Here is a 24,140-nt window from a genome sequence, read left to right on the forward strand (position 1 = left end):
ATTATATATAGTATATGAAAATGCGTCTTGGTTTGTGAGGACTTTTTTTAGTTCATCATGTTGTTAGTAATAACAGGAATTGGACTTTTGTTATTTTTACAGTACTCTCCCAGGTCCCTCTGCAGTGGTAAGATGTTTAAGATGTTATTTTTACCTAGTCTGTATGCGTTTGATCTAACAAGAACATGTCTTTGTAGCAATTGCTCTGGATATAAAATAATACCAAATAACTAAAATGAAATGAACAATAAAATGTAGATGAAATTGCACTATTTCACTGAAGAGATTGAAAGAAAATTATATCAAAGGTAACGATTTCGCATGTCAAGATGCATGCGTTTTTGTGTTCTTGAAAGATTTAATGTAATATGTAGAGTTATAGAAATAGTTTATTCTATTTTAAAATGGGTTTTCAATAAATAATTATTTAAATCTAAAGGAATGTGTTTATATTTAATAGACTGTATTTCACAGTTTAACATAGGAAGAACTTGAATATCGATATTGTCCCAGGAACAAAATATCCATAGTCCGAAAATTAATATTTCTTTAAATGACTCATATTAAATTTTCAACTTTTGACAAATAATTTGCGATCGGCATTGATTTTACACCCAAAGAATTCTGACTGTTTATTCAAATGAAAAATTACATTATAACTTTATTGTCAAAAGTAGTTTTTATAATTAAAGTGCTCATTAAAAATGTTTCAAGACTTTTGGTTCCATACATATTGTGAGGCTTCTCTGGCCCTATGGTTATTTACAAAACAAACAGAAAATCACAGGGAGTTGATTGAATATCTAATGAATCCTTCTTAATTGATTACATTATTGACAAAATTAAAGTTCATTTGACAGAAAATGTAGTTTTTATACAAATTAGCATATATATATGCAAACTGTATTTTACTGGAACATTGAAATACCAATTGCAAACTTTCATCATTCTAGTGGTTATTTGCAAAATTGTAAGTACTATTAAATAATACGATTTTTCTATAAAGGTCATAAAACACAAATAATCAACATTTATGAAGGGAAGATGCCTCCTTTACATTATGCGCAATAACTTGCGCAGTTGTCACAAAAATTTAAACTTACGACTGATTTTTCGGATTATCTCCTAATCAAGAAATCGAGATTACATATTCGAACCTTCCAATTAAAAATTTTAGTTATAGCCTTCCTGAAATTTGAAGAAGCTCATTTTTTCCCCCAAATAATAAATATAAAATATTTTTCCTTTCTTATCATCAGAAAAGCACTTACTACCTAATGATACTAGTTCCCTTTAATCTATACAGTGTACCACAACGCATCTGCCAGGTATTTGACACTAGCAATTTAAATCTTATTAAAACTTTAGACGTTCAGTTCAAGAGTTCTGTTATTTGTAGAAATAGACCTTACGACGAGTAACTCGGTGTCTGAAATAAAATTGCAGTATTTACAGAATACAATGAATATACTTTAACAGACTGCAGATTATGCACTTTTATAATCATACACGAAAATATATATCAAACATATACGTATAGAACGGTTATTAATAACTACTACTAATCAATATTAAAATGCTAGCAATAATAGCAACTTAACCCTTAGTACATGTAGTATTTATAACACATCAACGCATAGATGTACAGATTGCCATAAAATCAAAGTTTTTTTTTTTATTTTATTTATTTTTTTTTTTATTTTAGATATTTGTAATCACATTTTTTTTTTTGCTTCATCAGCGGAAGTCATTCCAGAGGATGATGGGATATATTATGGACAGTTCCCGGATGACTTTATCTGGAGCGCAGCCACGGCTGCCTACCAAGTAGAGGGGGCCTGGAATGAAGATGGTAAGAGCGGAGTTAATTCGTTCGAAAGTAACAAAACTTAATGTCATCACTGAAATATCCTATGTTTCAGAAAAAAAAAATTAAGCGGTCTTTCCCGTTTTAGAATGATTTAACTGAAACTTTCCTAGAGAAGCTAAACTTTGAAGATTATCTTGTGAAAATTTCTAATAAAATGAAACTAAAATTAACTTATTAGTAGTAATATATGAGGAATAATAAATGCTCCTCATTGCTTCTCTTCTCTTCTTCAGGAAGAGGTCCTAGTATATGGGACACCTTTTCACACATAAAAGGAAAGATAGAAAATAATGACACTGGCGATGTGGCATGCGACAGTTATCATAACTTTCAACAGGACGTAGAGCTTCTTAAAGAACTAGGGGTACGGAACTTCTGAATATATATAATTGTATATACATATTGTAGTTGGAAGAACTGTATGTAACTCAGTAAATGTATTTTTTCCAAAGAAATAAGAATTTGTACTCTTTTTTGTATTCCATTTTTTTCTGTAACACTTTTATGTTGTGGACTTATCAGTTACTTAAAAAGACATAAATAAGAATTAGCTCTCCAATACTATCAATACTATCATTAAACCGTGTTTGTTTTCTTTTTTGAAGGTTTCCCACTACAGGTTCTCCATATCCTGGTCTCGTATTTACCCATTAGGAACCACAGAGATGTTGAATCAAAGAGGGGTGGAGTATTATCACAGATTGATTGACGCCCTAAAAGCCGCCAAGATAGAACCCATGGTGACACTCTATCACTGGGATTTACCACAAACCCTGGAGGACAAAGGAGGCTGGCTCAACGAGTCCATTGTTCAACATTTTCAAAATTTTGCTGAACTTTGTTTCAAGGAATATGGTCCAAAGGTAAGTAGCAATCTTCTTGAGAAAAGTATTCAACAGCGTCATACACGTGGTAAATTAAAGAGGAAAGATTGCAATTATTGTTTACTAGTTTACAAAAACCTTAATCCTTAGTATATTTTTAGGTTAAACTCTGGATCACATTCAATGAACCCTGGATTATTTCCTGGAAAGGATACGGAAGTGGAGATTTTGCACCTGGAAAAAGCGACAGTCCCGGAACTTACCCCTACATTGCAGCACACAACATTCTGAAAGCACACGCAAAAGCTTATAGAAAATACGAAACAAAGTACAAGAAGCAATACAATGGTAAGCAAAGAAATTGAAGTTTATCATAGTTACTTTGAAATGAGGTAAAAATGATATTTCAAAACTACACGTATTTATATTTATTATCAATAGGTACAGTCGGTATAGTGCTTAACATTCACTGGGCTGAACCAATGGACCCTAATAACCCCAGTCACTTAGCAGCCTCTGAGAGAATGATGCAGTTTGATTTTGGATGGTTTGCAAATCCTGTGTTTATAAACGGCTCATATCCTGAAGTGATGGTGGAGAATGTAGCCAGGAGAAGCCAAGCTCAGGGTCTAAAGTCAAGACTTCCGAAGTTCACTTCACAGGAGCAGAAAGAGATAAATGGTTACAATATCCACAGTATTGCAAACTTTACATCTTTCTGATCTCCTTAGATTTGTTAGAAATTTCAATATCATTGTACGATTTCGCTTCTAGGTTCCGCTGATTTTGTTGGAATAAATTTCTACACATCGTCAAGAGTATTTCCTTTCCAATTTCCTGTGGATGATGTGAGCTACCAAACGGACAAAGATGCAGACTTTGATCTGGACCCTAACTGGCCTGGGTAACATTCCAGTTTTAAGGTTAAATTGAGGTTTTCTTTCATTCTCATTTCAATAAAATTTAAGAAGACAATGTTATAAAAGCGTTCAATTTTGTAGATCGGGGTCAATTTGGTTAAAGGTTACACCCTTTGCTATCCGAAAGCAGTTGAAATGGATAAAAGATCGCTATAACAACATTCCTGTATATGTAACAGAAAATGGGGTATCAGACAGAAATGGTTCACTGGTGGATATTCATAGAATAAATTATTATAGAGCATATATCAACGAGGTTTTGAAAGGTACATGAATATGTTATTAAGTTTGTTCTATCGTGTGGTCTTGAGCACTATAATATTCCAGACTCTCAATGGTTTTGAAAGTGAAGTAAATATAGTAGTCTAAATATTTCACCAAATACTTTTAACGAATATATTAGGGACACTATTTATACAAGCAATATAAGCATTGCTACATGTTTCCTTTCTTCTTTTCGTAGCGATCAAAGATGGTTGTAATGTCTTGGGATATACAGCATGGTCTCTTCTTGATAATTTCGAGTGGAACAAAGGATATGCAGAAAAATTTGGACTGCACTATGTAGACTTCAACGACCCCAAACGGAAACGCACCCCAAAAGCCTCTGCAAGATTTTACAAACAGGTTATTGCAGAGAATGGATTCAGGCCCGGATACCCTGGGATAGGAGGGCGGGGACTTGCCCCAGAACACGAGAGTGGGATCTATTACGACACTTTTCCCGACGGATTCGTGTGGAGTTCCGCCACTGCAGCCTATCAAGTAGAAGGGGCTTGGAATGAAAATGGTATACATTTTTTGTAATTAAGCAATGTTTTTATCTTTCTATTAAAGTAAAGAAATTTAATGAAAATGAGAAAAGAAACCATAGCGGAGATAATTAATTTACTTATGCAATATTGTTAATACATGTAACAACTAATTACATTTATTCATATTTACCGACATGAATTTCGATGTCGAAAAAATAAACAAAAAGAAATCTGTTAAGGGAACCATTTTGCACCTTGAAGTATTTTTTCTCAATATCTAAACTAAAGATGGCTGATTATTTAGACTAAATGTCTTGTTTAAACAAATTTTCTTCTAAGGAATTCTTGTACGTAATTTTTTCAAACACCTTTTCATTTTCATCCAGGGGTAACTGAGGAATCTTAGGTCGGTTAAAAAGTAGATCAAGCCCGAAGTATATTTGCACGATTCTTGGTTACAAAGTTCTGTAAATAAGAGTTTTTTTTTCGAACTTGTTGGTATCCACATCTGTGCCTATTTTATGGCCGATTCAATGAATGTCCTCAAAAAGATAAAAGAAAGTTCTTTTTTAGTGCGCATAAATTTTGCATTGATGAAGCTTCAGGTAATAAATCATTTTTAGAAAATGACATCAATCTAAAACACAGGAGTTTTTGGAAAAAAATCAACACGAATATCTATTAAAATAAAATCATGAAATATGAATTCAAATGCACGATATAAATTTTCCTTTGCATGAGAATTGAACATTCTAGATACCTTTCGCAACGATAGGAAAATATACAATCAAAGTGCATACACGTGCATCTTTCCATCATGTCTTTGTGTTTACATTCAATTTCTTATAAATCATCTGATCGTTTTAAGAGATTTAAACAATGAGCTCATTGTTTAAGGTATCCTCCACAAGTTACCAATGTGAGCCAATGATAAAGTTCGACTGCAGATAAATGTTTTTTGGTCTTTTTGTGTTCCCCTTAAAAATACATAAAGATTTGTAGAGCTGGTAGTGGTGTTAAATTTAACCCATATAAGATAAAAAGAAATATAATCTAATAACTTTATACAATTCAATTTGCACACTTTAGGAAAAGGACCGAGTATCTGGGATGTTAAAGCTCACGAAAAAGATTACATCAACAACAATGAAAACGGTGACGTGGCCTGTGATAGCTATCATAAATACAAAGAGGACGTTCGTCTGCTGAAAAACTTAGGGGTAATTAGGAATAATATCATATTTAATGTAAAAAAAAAGTCATTTTGCGACGAATACATTTATAACGAACTCCGTCTCAATGAGTAATCAAACTTGTTTGTCTATTTCATACATTCATCAATTTAAAGTTTTCACAGGGATAAATACATTTTTAAAACTAGTCATTGTTTAGAAAGTAAAATATGTATATTAAGTACAGAATCATTTGAATGAGATTTAATTAAACCCAATACTAAAATTAGATACCAATAAATGAGATGGCCCAAGTTTGATATAAAATGTTAATAAAAACTGGAATCTATTTAAAACGTTGAAAGATTTCAGTGTGTCAATTGTCGTTTTAATAATTGAAAAAAGATATTGCCATGATGACATAATTAGTCCCCAATAATAATCAAAAACCTAAATATTTTTCTGCTAGTAATGGAAGAATGCTTAATTTTCCCCTAAGGTCTCACACTACCGATTCTCCATTTCTTGGCCAAGAGTATTTCCCAACGGCACGAAAGAAAGTAAAAATCCAATGGGCGTGAAGTATTATCACAACCTGATAGACGAACTGCTAAAAGCTGGCATAAAACCAATGATCACGCTCTACCACTGGGATCTGCCTCAGGCTCTGGAAGAAAAAGAGGGAGGATGGATGAACGAATCTATCGTGAACCGCTTCCGAGACTATGCTGACTTCTGCTTCAGTGAATATGGAAAGAAAGTGAAGTTGTGGATAACATTTAACGAACCTTGGATAGTATCCTGGCTAGGATATGGTGTGGCGAGTTTTGCCCCAAACAAATACGGACCGGGAACAAATACGTATATTGTTTCACACAATCTTATCAAATCCCATGTAGCAGTATACCATCGGTATAATAGTACATACAAGGCGACACAAAATGGTTATGTATATTTTTATCATTTCAGCTGTATATTTTGTATTATGTATATTTTTATCATTTTAGCTGGAACTAATATTTAAAAGCAATTATCTTTTTTTTAAATGAATTGATGAAAAGAAGATTTCTTTATTGTGTGACATTACTTTTTTCTTCCTTTTCATATAGGAATCGTTGGAATAACTCTAAACGTTGGTTGGGCCGAACCGGAAGATCCCTACAATCCCGAACACCTGAAGGCCTCCGAAAGGGATATTCTTTTTAATTATGGATGGTTTGCTCATCCCATTGTTCATGGCAACTATCCACAAGTCATGATTGACAGGATCAGAGAAAAGAGCGCGATACAACATCTAAATGAGAGTAGACTTCCAGAATTTACACAGGAGGAACAAGAAAAAATGAAAGGTTCATATACCTTTGGAAATTATGACATTAATAAAACTACTTTGTCAAATCATCCTATTAGACTAAAGATCTAGATTATTTTTTTTCTTATATATTTAACTACATATACAAGAATTATTTTTGTGTGACGTCACATAGCGTTTTTGAGATTATACACAACTTTAGATCTAAAGAATTTATCACTGTCTTGTCACTCGTGAAATTAGTTATATGAAGGATTTTTTGAGAAGTATATTTTAGATAAGTACTCATATAGCATGACTAACAATGGCAAAGAAAAGTGGAAGTAAGTGTGCATCTTACTGAACAACGGTACAATGAACTTGACCATTTTGCACTTAAATTGCAACTTAGGTTAATCAATTTAACCTTTATCATATTTTACCAGATGTAATAATGGCAATAAATATAATATTATTTTACTCAAAATATTTTGAATAATATTTATTTATTGGACAAATCAAGCAAATTAATGCGCATAAATCATTGTGTGACTTTTTTGCACTAAATAAGTATCCTTTTGGGTTTTAAAAATCTAAAGCAATAAAATATTTGTATCCAGCTTTTTCTGACCTTAGTGCTGATCAGTTATATTTATTATGTACCCAACTGTTTGTCACTCAGTTTTACCGTTGAATTTATGCAATCACGTGACGGTGTGATCTGACGTTCCGGATCACCACACTATGGTTTTCTGAATCCATATCACCCCTCTCTGAAACTGATGACGTAGTACACAGGTAAATGACGTTTTTATTCTCGCGCATCAAAAAGTTCCTTGACAAAATGGTTTGTTTAATGTATAGAAGTTATGTAATTGATCCAAAAAGTTTACTCTTATTATATTTTGCTAGTTGTAGAGAGGTATATAATAAATTTATCTTTATAACAGTAACTTGATCCGAAGAGCCGTATCACGTCTCGTTAACAGGCGCGGATCATCAGATCAAACTCGACGCTTCGCGTCTCGTTTGATCTGATGGTCCGCGCCTGTCAACTTGACGTGATAGGCTCTTCGGTTCAAGTTACTGTTATAATAATATATATGTATCGTGTAGTTTGAATCAATTAAAAGAAAAATACATAACCAGTTATGTAAATTTTTGTCAACATATGCGATTTTCAGACAAAAACTGTGTGAATTTTATGTTGATGTCTTCAATACATCTTCAATTTTTGGCAAAATCTGTTGAGGAAATGTTTAAAATTTATTCTAAAAATATTAATTGAAACCTATTCTGAAAAATTCCTAGAGTAAATTAACGGAAAAATGCTCTGAGTAAAAATATGTAGGGCTAAAGTTCCAAGATATTTAACTTAACAAATGTGTAGATTTGAAGAATTTTCTATTAAATATCCTTCCTCCACAAGAAATAATCCCCCTTAAATTTTGTTTCTTTATGATTTTGTGACCACTTTTTAAATTGAATGTTTTATAATTTGCATTATTTAAATCAAATATGTTTTAAAAATTGAATTGTAACAAATAGTTTTGATATGAATGGTTCTGACTGAACTTTTCCTAAAAGCTGACGAGTGACATACCTTAACAATAGAAATATTTTGGAAAATATATCAGGTTCACTAAAGATTTACTTGCTAATTTATCATTATTTAATTGTAAATAGGTGCTACAGATTTCTTGGGTCTGAACTTCTACACATCTAGCATCGTGTATCCAAAGGACGACAGAGATGACGTCAGCTATGACGCAGACAAAGGAACTGGGGCTAAAGCTGACCCCTCTTGGATCGGGTATGTGGGATATCGCCGCTTACAAATCAAAGCACCTCTTCGGAGAAAGGTCTAGAATTTGAAGTGTGCCTACATACTTCTAGTCTGTGAAATATATATATTTTTCAAATAACAGTGGGGAATATTTGTTAAGAGAAAAATCAATCCAGAGTACATTTTAAAAAAAAATGGGGATTTTAAATTGTCCTCGATTTAATGACATGTTTATAAACACAAGCTTTTTTCATATGAAACTAACCGCTCGCTCCGTAATCGGGAGGTCGTGAGTTCGAATCTCGGCCGCGACTGACCTAAGTCGATAAAAAAAATGGCTAGCAGCTGTTCCTTCGCCATGCACTTTGCACTTTGAAGTGAAAGTTGCGGGTCCTTCGGATGATACCTTAAAAACCGAGGCCCCGTGTCACGGCAGGCGTTGGCACGATAAAGATCCTCTCTGCTCAATGGCCCTGAGTGCCGAGTAAAGGTGAAAATTTGAAGCCCTTCGCCTGTATATGGTGACATCTCTATATGAGTGAAAAATTCTCGAATGGGACGTTAAACAAAAGACAATCAATCAATCATATGAAACTAATAAATTCAGAATATCTACATGACTTGGTAAAAGACAATGTTTTTTTTTTAATAATTTTAGATTTAGAGAGATCAGACTTTCTCAGAGGTATACAGAATCACCGTAAACGACGTTCTACTGTAGCGTCGAACGTGCAAAGCCTAATTGCCGTATCTTTCTTTTAAGGTCCGGGTCTGGCTGGTTGAAAGTTACTCCTTTTGGCTTGCGAAAAATGCTGAATTGGATAAAGGAGCACTACAAGAATCTGCCAGTATACGTCACTGAGAACGGAATCTCGGACAAAAACGGATCACTCACTGATTTTCATCGGATACATTATTATAGGACTTATATTAATGAAATGCTGAAAGGTATTAATCAAAAACTGTCGTAAGATGCATTTAAAAGTTGTGCAAAAAAAATGCTTGCAAGTATAATGAAAGGGAATGTGTTAAGGGATTTCAGAATATCATATTTTATTTGAAAGCAATCAAGCTGGATGGCTGCAATGTTAAGGGATACACCGCTTGGTCTTTGATGGATAATTTGGAATGGCGTGCTGGATACTCGGAACGTTTCGGACTTCACTACGTTGATTTTAATGATAAAAACAGAACCAGAACTCCGAAAGCGTCAGCGCGATTTTACAAGCAAGTTATAGCTGAAAATGGATTCAAACCGGGGTATTCCAGCATTGGAGGCCGTGGCACAGCACCAGCCTTAGAAAATGAATTTTATTACGACACGTTTCCTGATGGTTTTATCTGGAGCTCAGCAACTGCTGCATATCAGGTGGAGGGGGGATGGAACGAAGATGGTACATAAAATATCAGAATAATTTTAACTTGCAAATTAAAGTTATCGAATTCTAGCATTATGAAAATGCTAAATCCAATAAATTCATGAATTTAGAACTTATTTGTAAGATTACAAAAATGGCAAACTTCTGCAGATTAAATTCTTGTATAAAAGCAACAAATATCTTGGTTTTCTTGATTAACATTCGTATTTTAAATGATACACAGGTCGAGGGCCAAGTATCTGGGATACATTTGCTCATCAACCTAATGTTATGGACAAGAACGCGACAGGTGATAAAGCTTGTGACAGCTATCATAAATATGAAGAGGATGTCCAGTTGCTAAAAAATATGGGGGTAAAAAAATTTCGAAACATCTATGGCAAGAAAACTAGTAATTAAAATTCTTTACAGTCATAACATATAAAGCGTTAAACTTATATTCCTGCAAAGTCAGGGGAAACATTGTATAAATTATATCATTTTCTTTGGTCCATTGAAGGTTTCACACTACCGATTTTCTATCTCCTGGTCCAGAGTTCTTCCAGATGGAACAACGTCCTATGTTAACGAATTGGGAGTACGGTATTATAACAACCTGATAAACGAGTTATTAAGGAACAATATCCAGCCAATGGTGACGCTGTATCACTGGGATTTACCACAGGCTCTGGAGGATAAGGGAGGGTGGCTGAATGGTACAATGGTAGACTATTTCCGGGCTTACGCTGAATTTTGTTTCCAAAGGTTTGGGGATAGGGTAAGAATAAATCATTGAAAAAATTCTTAAAATAAAAGCATGTAGCTATGAGTTTTATGCCATAAGCAATAGAAAGTTTGATGGACTATACTCGTTGTTGTCTTTTTTAATACCGGAAGTTCCATAAAGATGTCACATATTTAAATTCATCTCTTTAGCCGGAAAGTCAGTTTTGAAAGAAAATCCAATAATATATTAATCTTGTGTAAATCTGTATTTGAAGGTAAAATTATGGATATCTTTCAACGAGCCTTGGATTGTGTCCTGGCTAGGATACGGTGTATCAACTTTTGCCCCCGCTAAGTGGGGTCCAGGCACCAATACTTATATCGTATCTCACAACCTAATAAAGGCTCACGCAAAAGCATTCCACACGTACAATGATACTTATAGGGCTAGTCAAAAAGGTGAGCACTTCATTGTTCAAGGTACATACATTCCCTCAAATTAAGGAATCTCTAAAGACTGCTCACTGAAGAATTCTAATTCCATTCTATTTCTATGCAGTTAGAGTAATTTGCCCTTTAATGTAGAAAAGAATGAGCGGAAATTACAATTAAAGACAAAATTTAAAATAGATTATTCTTAACATTATATTAGACCAATGTAATGTAAAATAATTGAAATCATCATAATTATTTGCATGAATTTTACCAATGTAAGTAAATAACAGTGAATTCGGTTCACTAATACTTCGTTTTCTTTGAAAATTCTTCTTGTAAACAGATATCAAGTACACTATGCTGAAAAACTCAATATGGACATCTTTATTTGATACAATTTTTCCATAGCGTAAAAATCATTTTTTCTTATTTGTGTAATGCTTCCTTGAGGGAATATTTATTAAGAAATGGGAATTCATATTTTATTCTTGTTCCGAGATTATATTGATGTCATTCATATCATATATCTATAGGTCAGTTTGGAATCACGTTGAATGTTGGTTGGTCGGAGCCCGATGACCCATTCAATCCCGATCATTTGGCTGCATCAGAAAGGGCATTACAATTCGACTTTGGTTGGTTCGCACATCCAATAGTTATTAATGGAAATTATCCAAAAGTGATGATTGATAAAGTGGCCTATAAAAGCAATGTTCAGAACTTTACAAATACTCGATTAACTCCATTCACTGACGAGGAACAACGCATGATTAAGGGTAAATAACGTTAACATAGATATTACATGAAGTGTGTTACTAAACTACTAGTGCAGTTTTATAGAGAGTTGAGATGTTAAGAACATGTATTTTTGGTGTCATTCATTATATTTCTAGATGCTTTTCTCAGGTACGACAGACTTTTTGGGGTTGAATTTCTACACTTCATCAGTGGTATATCCAGAAGATAAAGGCTTTACAGATATCAGTTATGATGCAGATAAAGATGTCGGTGGGAGACAGGAATCTAGCTGGCTAGGGTAACATTTTTATATAGAATTCTAAAAAATGGGGGAAAATTTAACATAGATAATATTTGGAACACATGTATTGAAAGCAAAGTATTGAAAGCAACTCTTTTTTCATAAGGGCCAAAACAAGTTTTGACTCCCTTTCTCGTTGAAATGAGGATATAGTCCGTCTAATATAATTAAAGATAAAAAAAATTATAAGCTGATTTCCTTTATTAAGGTCCGGATCAGGATGGTTGAAGGTTACACCTTTCGGCTTGCGTAAAATTCTGAACTGGATCAGAAATACGTATAATAACATGCCAGTGTACGTGACAGAAAACGGTGTTTCTGACCGAAACGGATCACTGGTGGACTATCATAGGATACATTATTATAGATCATACATAAATGAAATGCTAAAAGGTAACATTATCAGTATTTTGTACTGAGACTATTTAAAAAAACATTCAGTATTATGCAGTATATTTGTAGATCATAATGAGAAATTTTAAATGTCAATTGGGAAATATTATATGAATTGAATATTTACAGCTGTCAAACTGGATAACTGTAATGTCAAAGGATACACTGCCTGGTCTCTCATGGACAACTTAGAATGGCGGGCAGGCTACTCGGAGAAATTCGGTCTACATTACGTTAACTTCAGTGACCCGAACAGAAGTAGGACAGGAAAACTTTCCGCTGAATTTTATAGACAAGTTGTGAACAGCAACGGGTTTCTGGAGGATTCTCTCACATCTCCAGAAAACGGAAATAAACTGGGTGTTTACCGCGAGCTTAAATACGCTGATGACTTTTACAAAGGCAAATTTCCCCAGGATTTTATGTGGGGTGTGGCGACTGCTGCAACTCAAATAGAGGGAGCAAAAAATAAAGATGGTCAGTTCGGCTTCGCGATTATCCGATTAAATATCATATCTTGAAGTGGTGTTGACTAATATTTATTGATATTCTTTAAATCTAAAACTTTGTTTGTTTAGGTAAAGGTGTCAGCCTATTTGACTATGCTTTGGAAGAAGCAACAAGGAATGATCTATTGACTAAGGAAAATTGGCCAGACACTGCATGCGACAGTTATACTAAATTTTTGGATGATGTCAGCTTATTAGTACAGCTAAAAGTAAATCACCTCTAAGTAAATGCTTGACAAATATGACAAAGTTAATTATAATATGAAATTCATAACACGTAACTTTTCTATGAAAACTTTAGGTATCGCATTATCGTTTTTCAATATCCTGGAGCCGTGTTTTACCAGACGGTTCTGCAGACAATGTCAACCAGTTGGGAATTGAGTACTACAATAACTTAATTGACGCCTTGGTGGATGCTGGTATTGTTCCCATGGTTACCATGTACCACTCTGATATGCCATTTGTCTTTTTTAAAAATGGAGGCTGGAAAAATGATAGTATGATTGACAACTTTGAAAAATACGCAATGATTCTCTTCCGTGAATTCGGAGATCGAGTGAGTAAGGGTAAAAGTTAAAATTTTTAATGTAAATGTGACTCGTGCTCTAAAAGAAAAAAAACATTTAAAAATGTATTTACACGAATCGGAAACCATTCTTTAATTGTCAGAAATGCCCATTAAAATTTTTGCAAACGATTAAAATTTGTACTTCCTCTCTTTATTAGGTCACCTGAGTCACTCAGGTCACCTATTGCTATCTGTTCTCGTCCGTCGGCGTGCGTCGTGCGGTGTGCGTCGTGTGTTAACATTTGAACATTTTTAGCTTTTTCTCTGAAACCGCTTAACCAATTTCAACCAAATTTGGCATATAGAACGTATGGGTGAAGGGAAACAAAAATTTTGAATTTCAGGGTCCCTGCCCCCCTTGGGCCTGAGGGGTGGGGCTAAAACCACTGAAAATAATGCATCTTTAAAAATCTTCTTTACTCCTGGACATCAAGCAGTCAAACTGTTGGCATCATAGTAATAAGCATTGAGCCCTCTACCAAAATTGTGAAATTTATGGCCCCAGGGTCAGGGGTTCTGGTGCTAGGGTGGGCTATATAAATCATATAGTGAAAGTGCATTATTTCTTTGAAAATCTTCTTCTCTGCCCCTTAGTTATGAAGAGGAAGAGTGCCTCTTCCAAAATTGTGAAATTCATGGCCCCTGGGTCAGGGGTTCTGGTGTTGGGTGGGGGCCTCTATTGATTATATAGTGAAAATGCATTAATTCTTTGAAAACTTTTCTGCTCCTGGGTATTAAATAAAGTGACTAAGTACATAGTTATGATGAGCAAGAGTGCCTCTTCCAAAATTGTGAATTTCATGGCCCCATGGTAAGGGATTCTGGTGTTATGGGGGGGGGGGGCTCTATTGATTATATAGGGTAAAGGCATGAATTCTTTCAAAATCTCCTTCTCTGCTCCTGGGTATTTTTCAACCAAAGGAAGTGCATGTTTTTGATAAGGAAGAATGCCTCTTCCAAAATTGTGAAATTCATGGCCCCTGGTTCAGGGGTGCTGGTGGGGAGAGAGAGAGAGAGAGAGAGAGAGAGAGAGAGAGAGAGCTCTTGATTACATGTATAAAGTGAAAATGCATAATTTTTTTCAATTTTTTTTTTATCTACTACTGGTTATGAACTAAAGAAACAAGTGTATAGTTATGATGAGAAAGGGTGCTTCTTCCAGAATTATGAGTTCGTGACCAATGGGTCAGATGTTCTGGTGTAAGGATGGGGCTTTATTTATTTAATAATATGGTGAAAATGCATTTCTTTGAAAATCGTCTATGCTTCTCTGGATGTTCAAGGCAAACAGAGTAAAAGTTTTAATATGCAAGGATATTTTTACCAGAATTTTAAACACCTGGACCATTTAGTCAATTTTTTCTGGTCCTGGCCAGGGCTCTATTAACTTGTATTCTACTGAGCAAAGTTATTCCCCTTTGCCATTCACCTTTGATAATTAATCAATTTACATAATGTATTTGAAAGCTTAATAGAATAAGAGAATTATGCAAGAAAATTTATTGTATAATAAAAAAAAAGTACTTTCATAGTTTTAATGACTTGGAAATAATAGATGAATAAAAATGAGACAAAAATAACTTATCTTTTTAAATGTTCTTCAACAGCCAAGAGAGGCCATCGTGAGAAGGAATAATATGGGGTTTAAATAGACATTTTGTTAATAGTCTGCATGGGAATAGTGATAAATGGGGGAGGGGGGGCAGATAGATACTAGACCAATTATTTTGTTGATGTTAATTATACTATTTTTCTTGCTGTTGGGCAACAAAGCTTCATTTATCAGTTTATGGATCCTCTACATTGTTGTATTGTACTCAGGTGACCGTTAAGGCCCTTGGGCCTCTTGTTTGAAATATTATCAATTCGTTTCAGAGTATGAAATTATGTTTCTATTTTTATTAAATTTCCAATTTTCTCTTGTCATAGGTTAAACATTGGATTACAGTAAACGACCCATACAGTTTAGCCTCCGCCAGTGTACAGCCGTATCAAGTTGCCCACAATCTGATCAAGGCCCATGCAAGAGCATACCGTCTTTACGAAAAGGATTTCCGCACAAAACAAGAAGGTGAGAAAACTCAATATGATTATAAAGATTTGCAAATTATAAATATTGTGAAAATCGATAAAGGTTCGTATGCACATGGAATAAAATGATGTCGTTTGGCATTTACAAAATCGCGGATTTACGATTTCTTGTATATGTTTTCTTCTCTATGGTATTTTATTAGGGGTGTTTATTTCGCGCAAATATAGATTCTGTCTACTTTGTACCTGTGCTTGTATATATTAAGAACCTTTAACGTATCAATTGTTCATTTTTTCCTGAATTAGCGGCTTCACTGGGAGCGCAAATATTGCGGAAATGAATACCAAGATTTTTTTTCAAACAATCAGACCTTTCAAATATATTGTGTTCGCTCAAATTGATTGTCAGTCATTTTGTAACTTTTGTTTTGTGTTTACTTGCCTATCCCTTGTATTCATAGCATAAGTAAATAAATAGTATAAAGGAGTGTATTTCCAGGAAAAATCGGGATTTCATTGAAAAACAGTTGGTTTGAACCCAAACGACCAACACATCCGGCCGACATCGACGCTCACAGAAGGAAAATGGAGCACACCCTAGGGTTATTTGCATACCCAATATTTGTCAATGGTGAATATTCGCCATTCCTTCGAAGGATGATTGAGAGAAACACCTCTAAGGATGCAGCTGGAAGCATTCTCCCATTATTTAGTGACGCCGAGAAGATGGCAGTTAAAGGTGAAGTCTGTTTTTGTTTAGTAAATTGAAAGCTGAGCGTTAAATTTTATTCTTGTAATAACGACTTCATGATTCTTTTCTTCTTCAGGTTCTGCGGACTTTTTCGGTCTGAACTTTTATTCGACATATTATGTATCAAGTTCCACAGAAGTTGAGAAGGGATTTGCAATAGATACAGACACTGTCACATCTGTTGATCCTTCTTGGTCACAGTAAGTCTTATGAATCCTTGACATCTAATGTCAACTCACTTCGCAACATACTTATGTCTATTTCACTTTAATGTATTTTAATGTTACTAACGTCTTGCAAAATTAAAATAAAGGTTAAATAATATTTATTAACATTTTAGGACAATCTTTGGAAATTATGGATCCGCTCCATATGGCCTTCGCAAAATGTTGAATTGGATTAAGGACAATTACAACAACATCCCAGTGTACATAACAGAAAACGGCTACCCTGATGAGACGGGCATTTTGAATGACTATGACAGGGCAAAGATTCTTTCGCAATATATTAGCGAAGTCCTTAAAGGCAATTTTATAATTTTGTTCTAAGTTTAGTCATATTTAATCATTAAAATATTTAGTAAGAAATTAATATTTTGCATATGGATTTCAGCAATTAACCTGGATGACTGCAATGTTCAAGGGTACACTGTTTGGTCCTTAATGGATAATGTTGACTGGACATTTGGAACTAAGGCTAAATTTGGATTGTATCATGTAGACTTTAGTGACCCGCAGTTACCTCGAACACCGAAGTTATCTGCTAAAGTTTACTCACAAATAATAGAACAGAATGGATTAATGACCGACTCAATCATTCAACAGCAAAATCAAACGGTTATAGTCGACCACGCTGAGAGCGACCCCTATCGTCAACTTCTTTATGAGGATGAGATGTATTATGGGGTGTTCCCTGACGGATTTGCTTGGAGCTCAGCCACAGCTTCCTATCAGGTTGAAGGGGCTTGGAATGAAGATGGTAATAAGACATTAGACTGATATCGGTTTTAGTTTTACATTTTCGCACGTTGAAATACCACTTATTTCGCTGTTATTTTAGGAAAAGGACCAAGTATTTGGGATACGTATTCTCACGCTGGGTACGTCGATAATAAGGACACGGGTGATGTTGCTTGTGATAGCTATCATAAATATCTAGAGGATGTTCAACTCATCAAAAATTTAAAGGTTAGAAAAACAGACTTTTATTAATTCTGCCCAAATTATATAGTCTTCAATGTTTTCTTACGATATCTCGGTTAAAAAGGTGTATAAATGTTTTAAGACTAGGTTTAGATTTTTAAAAAATAACAACTTTCTCTTTGTATGTAGACAAGTCACTACAGGTTCTCAATTTCTTGGCCACGTATTCTTCCTGATGGAACAACGAACACCATCAACCGTCTTGGTATTCAATACTACAACAATTTAATCGACGCTCTCATGGATGCTGGAATAGTTCCTATGGTTACATTGTATCATTGGGATCTACCTCAAGCATTAATGAGAAACGGTGGATGGCAAGAAGAAAAAACGATAGATCATTTTGCTGAATATGCAAGGCTTTGTTATACCTATTTTGGTGACAGGGTGAGGATTCTATTATAGTAATTTGTAACAGATGTATAAAAGAACATCATTTTTTACCTTTAATATTCATTATAAATTTTAAATGTAGAAGCAAGGTTTAGTTAATGCATTGCTTATAAGCGCAAATTATTACATGTATTCTACAGGTCAAGTTTTGGATAACCTTCAATGAACCTTGGGTTGTATCTCATCTCGGCTACGAAACCGGTGAAATGGCACCTAGGATTGTAGGAAAAGGAGACAAATCATATGTTGTTGCTCACAATTTAATAAAAGCACATGCAAAGGCTTATAGAATATACGACGAAGAGTTTAAAAGTAGTCAGAAAGGTAATTATAGAAATATGGAGACTGTTCCATTTCTTAATTGCTTACTTACTCTGTTATCACATTTGCATAATCAAAAATTTTTTTTCCACTATATTTAGGTGAAGTTGGAATAACCCTAAATACTGAGTGGGTATTTCCTAAAAACAACAGTGATCCCAATGACAGGACCGCCTCTGAAAGAGCAATTAATTTTGAATTTGGTTGGTTCCTTAACCCTGTTATAAAAGGAGATTATCCTGAGGTTATGAGGGAGCAGGTCGACAGAAAAAGCAAGGATCAAAATCTTTCCAAGAGTCGCCTGCCAGTTTTCTCTGAAAAAGAAAAAGAATTCATAAGAGGTACAATATACATGTATTTATCACAACAAAAGAGTGTTTATATATCTCTTATTTTAAATATCCATTTTCATATTCATCTGAAAAATGAAAATTGGCATACATTTTACACACGACACGTTTTCAGGTACTTATGATTTCATTGGTATGAATTTCTACTCGTCAAGTATTGGAACACATAAAGTGACCACTGATCAGAGCTACAATGGAGACCAGGATGTAGAGAAATACCAAGATCCATCTTGGCTAGGGTAAAGGCAAATGGTTTGAAATGAAAGAGTTAGCAATATCAAGAAGGACTAAATCATTAATATCTATACAATGTAATTGTTATAAGTCGTTTAGCTGTTTACGTAACTGTATAACATACGTGTACTTTTTAAATAAGCAATTGAATTAAAACTTATATTCATGATGACTCTTAGCGAGATACAAGTAAGACAGAAAATAATGAGCATCTATTGTCTCTTCACATATTAATATCAATCTCAGCCGCGACTGACCTACATGTAAGTCGATAAAAATAGGTACATGTAGCAACTGTTCCTTCGCCAAGCGCTCGGCACTTTGAATTGAAAGTTGTGGGCACTTCGGAACTTAAAAACCGAGACCCTGTGTCACGGCAGGCGTTGGCACGATAAAGATCCCTCACTGCTCAATGGCCATGAGTGCCGAGTAAAGGTCTAAATTTGAAGCCCTTCACCGGTATATGGTGACGTCTCTATAAGAATGAAAAATTCTCGAATGGGACGTAAAACAACATACAATCAATCAGTATCATATCAATATCTCAACATTTAATGAGAGTACCATATCATGTGTTAAAATCTTTCATTTAAAAAAGTCCCACTGATATTTTAACCCCCAAAAGTCCATATTGTATTTATCTAAGAAATATACATTTTTCAGAAATTACCCGATTATATTACTCCAGTTGTTTGTATTTTACAGAAATTGGAAACGTGTCATGACGTATCGATTTACGAAAACTGAAGTTGGCTTTTAACAAACTTTGAACATATTTCATACTAAAAAATCATTAAATTTTAGAATTGTTCCCTTCACAGGAAATTCCCCCTTGAAAGTTTATGTTCTGATTTCTTCCTATTTTGAATATTTTCTAGCTCGGGATCGTCATGGTTGAAAGTTACACCAGTTGGAATTCGTCGGATGCTGAACTGGGTGAAATATACATATGGAGATATTCCAATCTATATCACAGAAAATGGTGTGTCGGATAGAAACGGATCACTTCAGGATGATCATAGAATATCCTATTACAAACAATATATTAATAATGTTTTGAAAGGTAAATATAATCAATAAACAAAATATCAATACTGACAGACTTCAGAAATATTCATGAAGACATTGTAAATAATTTACATTTTTTTCTTCTCAGCAATACGATTAGATGACATAAATGTGAAGGGATACACAGCATGGTCACTCATGGATAATTTTGAATGGGCTAGGGGGTATTCGGAACGTTTTGGTCTTCATTATGTTGATTTTAAAGATCCAAAGAGACCAAGAATTCCGAAAGCGAGTGCGTTGTATTACAAGAAAATCATCACCGACAATGGCTTTGTAAAAGATGAGCCAACCATGATACAGAATTCTACCACAGCATTTCCAGAAAATGATCCCTATCGGGAGCTAAGCTATGAAAATGAAATGTTATATGGGATGTTCCCCACAGATTTTGCTTGGAGTTCAGCAACAGCTGCTTATCAGATAGAAGGGGCCTGGAATGAGGACGGTACCTATATACAACATTCTCTCATACTTCGAGTTTCCTATAATAATATCACTTCAAATTCTAGAGCTTATTACTACTGAGTAAATGAAATATGTACTAAAAAGTATATTCATCATCGCAATATTTACTTATAGGTAAGGGTCTCGGTATTTGGGATGTATTTTCTCACCAGCCTGGTAATGTGGACAATAACGATACGGGTGATATGGCATGTGACAGTTACCATAAATATCTGGAAGATATTCAGCTCATCAAAAATTCGAAGGTGGAGAAACAAGTTATTTTGATTATACTTTCCTGTAAATATTCATCAATGACGAAACAAACTTGAAATGGCATAGTACTTGAGCACAAAAAAACTTGGTAAATATTTCAATTACACATTACTGTAAATCAAAAATGTTTCTATTTTCAGACAACACATTACCGATTTTCCATATCTTGGCCACGAGTTTTACCAGACGGAACAACCAAAACTATTAACCGCCTGGGGATTCTGTATTACAACAACTTAATCGATGCTTTAGTTGATGCTGGTATTGTACCAATGGTGACACTCTATCACTGGGATCTTCCACAAGCTCTGATGAAGTATGGAGGCTGGCAGGGAGAAAAGACCGCAGAACTATTCGCTGAATACGCTAGACTTTGTTTTACCCTTTTTGGAGACAGGGTATTTAAAAAAAAATTCAAAATAAAATTTACAAAAGATTGACTATTGGCAAGCACTCTCTTTTCATGTCAGATTTATATAATTCCAGAATTTAAGGCTAATATTTGTAGACTATGTACTTACAATCGTAGTGCCTTCATAATATGACTTTTTTTTTTTGGTAAAAATGAATATGAATACATGAGTCTACAAATTTCTAATTCACAATATAGGGAAAAAAATTACATTATTCTACACTGAACTAAAATCCTTTCTCTAGGTTAAGTTTTGGATTACACTAAATGAACCATTTGTCGTATCCAACCATGGGTATGAAATCGGTGTCATGGCACCCGGCTTGACAGGAAAGGGCGATCGAATATATGCTGCGGGACATAACCTTATCAAAGCTCATGCCAAAGCATATAGGATCTACGAAAAGGATTTCAAGAAAACACAGAAGGGTACTTATTGTCAACATGGTTATCGTATAAAAATTGAACGGATTTCAATGGTTTTCACATTATTTAACTGGACAAAATTAAAATTTTCAGGGATAATTGGAATTACCCTAAATACGGACTGGCAGGTCCCCAAAAATCCATCCGACCCAAAGGACAGAGCTGCATCAAATCGTGCGATTAATTTCATGTTTGGATGGTTCCTAAATCCTGTAATCACAGGTGACTATCCACAAGTTATGAGGGACCAAGTGGATAGAAAAAGCAGAGAACAAGGCATTACACCAAGCAGGCTCCCTGCTTTCACGCCGCATGAGAAGTTATTCATTAAAGGCACGTTTTGAATCATGCATTAACTCAGTGCTTTTCCTTTTCTATAATATTGAGTCACATCAAGTAATTCTCTCGATTTTTTTAGGCACGTACGACTTTCTTGGAATGAATTTTTACACGTCGAACCTAGTGCGAAGCATAGCTGCTACAAAACAGAGTTATGTTGGTGACCAGGATGCAGAATTCACGAAAGACCCATCATGGCTTGGGCAAGTTTGATTTGGAAATTGTCTGTGAATTTGTATTGGTAATTGTGTGTGCATGCCATGCTGAAATTTTGAAAAAAAAATAACATGCAAATTAATTCCTCTCCAAATGATGTATTCTAGATCTGGTTCAGATTGGTTAAAGGTGACTCCAGTTGGTATTCGGCGTATGTTAAATTGGATAAAGTTTACATACGGGGACTTCCCAATCTACATAACAGAGAATGGAGTGTCTGACCGAAATGGTTCTCTACAAGATGATCACAGAATCTTTTATTATAAGCATTACATCAACAATGTTTTCAAAGGTATGTAGATATATGCAGTATAAAAGTATGAGGCAAAAAATTAAAATAATTACAATATCATATGCCTCTAATTCATTTAGGGAAATTGAAAGAAGTGAGATATTGTTATCATTTTGTGTTGTTTTGTTTTAAATAATTGTCTACTTTTATTTGCATCTGAGCTATACAACTTGATGGCGTAAACGTGAAAGGATATACTGCTTGGTCTTTAATGGATAACTTCGAATGGGCACGAGGATACTCGGAACGTTTCGGGCTTCATTATGTTAACTTTTCCGACCCTCTGAGACCAAGAACTCCAAAAGCAAGTGCGCGTTACTTCACAAAACTTATAACAGACAATGGTTTTGTGAGAGACAATCCCTCTACCCCAAGCACTTCATCTCCGACTAATACACATAGGCCTACAGTGCAAGTAAACGTTTGTAATCCGACCTCATCAGGCACATACTGCAGTTGTGTTCTTGCCCTCTTTATAAGTTTTGTAGAATTTTTGTTTTTCATAGTGAGACAAGTATGATATACTTAAATGCCTAGTTAAACTTCTCTTTGTATATACATATATGTAATGTATAGAAATCATTCATCAAGTGTTTAGGTTATAATTGTTACTTTATATCATTACAACATTGATTTTGTATATGCTAATAAAATGTACTGCTGAAATAATTGTAATTTAACATCTTTCACCGATCTGTTCATCTATAAAATACATCATTTTTTATGAAAAATGTCATGCATAGAAGACTCAAATATTCATCAGACTTCTGCAAGACATTGAAATTAAGATTGTCTTTTTTTTCTTTTTTGCTTTGAGATTCATTGTTAAACTGATGCACATTGTCTTTCATTTGGCATCAGGTAATAATATTAAACATATTAATCTGTTTTAATAACTTCAGGCACATGATATTGTTTAAAAGGAATTCAAGAGGTAGATTCCTCACCATTTTATAACATACACAGTTTGAAAGCAGAAATGTGTACATTTTTACTTCCTTTCTCATTGAAGTCAGTATTCTTATATCAAGAATATCAAAAAAAATCTAAACCCAACTGCTTCTTTATGAAATTGAACTTCCTATACGACATACTTTAATTCTTGTTGTAACACACCATTTAATTGGATAGAAAATCTAGTTTATATCTAGCTTAAATTCAATATTTCGGATTTCCAACGTCTCGGCATGAGCATCACTGAAGAGACATAATATGTCGAAATACGCATCTGGTGCATCAAAATTGGTACCGTATGTGATTAACATGCTATAACTTGGTTTGGCTACGTTACAATTATATGACTTATGTCAAAAACGTTATCACTCCGCTGGAAGTTACACTTACATTTTATACAGTATGAAGGCAGTTTTGAAAGAAAATTATATTATTTTTTACAGTTAATGTTAGAAAATTAAATTATAAATAACTTATTTAATAACTAATCAAGTTATACTTGTGTAACAGGAGTTGGAACAGTTTCTGCATTTTTATAAGCCGCTTCGCTATTTCTAAAGAGTAAACTTTCAATCCAGGTTATACACTATAACTTCAGTATCTATTAAATCTCTTCCTTAAATAACTAACTATAATAAAACTATAGAAAAAATAGTAAGAATATGCTACAACCATTATATTTACTTGTGAAAAGAATTTTGAATTAGAAGAAAGACTTCAAAGTTATTTTAGTTTCAGACCCATTTCACTTTGACTATAAAAATCTATCATTTCAGTAG

The 24,140-nt window shown here is 34.2% G+C and overlaps 1 protein-coding gene across 1 annotated transcript; it reads left to right on the forward strand.

Annotated features, from left to right (window-relative positions):
* Positions 1 to 20: 20 nt before the first annotated feature.
* Positions 21 to 22,936, forward strand: LOC133171833 (uncharacterized). Its single transcript, XM_061306631.1, has 43 exons — positions 21 to 30; positions 1,742 to 1,852; positions 2,104 to 2,234; positions 2,476 to 2,733; positions 2,856 to 3,042; positions 3,136 to 3,375; positions 3,469 to 3,598; positions 3,696 to 3,880; positions 4,078 to 4,404; positions 5,459 to 5,589; positions 6,041 to 6,485; positions 6,651 to 6,890; positions 8,519 to 8,645; positions 9,382 to 9,566; positions 9,683 to 10,012; positions 10,221 to 10,351; positions 10,497 to 10,754; positions 10,978 to 11,161; positions 11,671 to 11,913; positions 12,044 to 12,173; positions 12,385 to 12,569; positions 12,699 to 13,046; positions 13,148 to 13,287; positions 13,380 to 13,637; positions 15,579 to 15,720; positions 16,180 to 16,419; positions 16,508 to 16,631; positions 16,772 to 16,956; positions 17,044 to 17,409; positions 17,491 to 17,618; positions 17,763 to 18,020; positions 18,167 to 18,350; positions 18,449 to 18,688; positions 18,813 to 18,936; positions 19,810 to 19,994; positions 20,088 to 20,447; positions 20,582 to 20,712; positions 20,863 to 21,120; positions 21,380 to 21,563; positions 21,654 to 21,893; positions 21,979 to 22,102; positions 22,223 to 22,407; positions 22,569 to 22,936. The coding sequence occupies exons 1-43, from the start codon at positions 21 to 23 to the stop codon at positions 22,925 to 22,927; spliced, it is 8,931 nt and encodes a 2,976-aa protein (XP_061162615.1). The 3' UTR covers positions 22,928 to 22,936.
* Positions 22,937 to 24,140: the final 1,204 nt, after the last annotated feature.

Source organism: Saccostrea echinata, unplaced genomic scaffold (assembly GCF_033153115.1).
Source record: "Saccostrea echinata isolate AGI-Se365-2 ecotype Australia unplaced genomic scaffold, CSIRO_AGI_Sech_v1 ptg000054l, whole genome shotgun sequence".
Lineage (NCBI taxonomy): Eukaryota > Metazoa > Mollusca > Bivalvia > Ostreida > Ostreidae > Saccostrea > Saccostrea echinata.

Bases quoted from the DNA above. Each gene is read 5' to 3' on its own strand.
- LOC133171833 (XM_061306631.1), top strand. The intron at 19,995-20,087 runs GTAAATATAATC...TTTTCTTCTCAG, and splicing joins TATTAATAATGTTTTGAAAG to CAATACGATTAGATGACATA. The intron at 20,713-20,862 runs GTGGAGAAACAA...TTCTATTTTCAG, and splicing joins AGCTCATCAAAAATTCGAAG to ACAACACATTACCGATTTTC.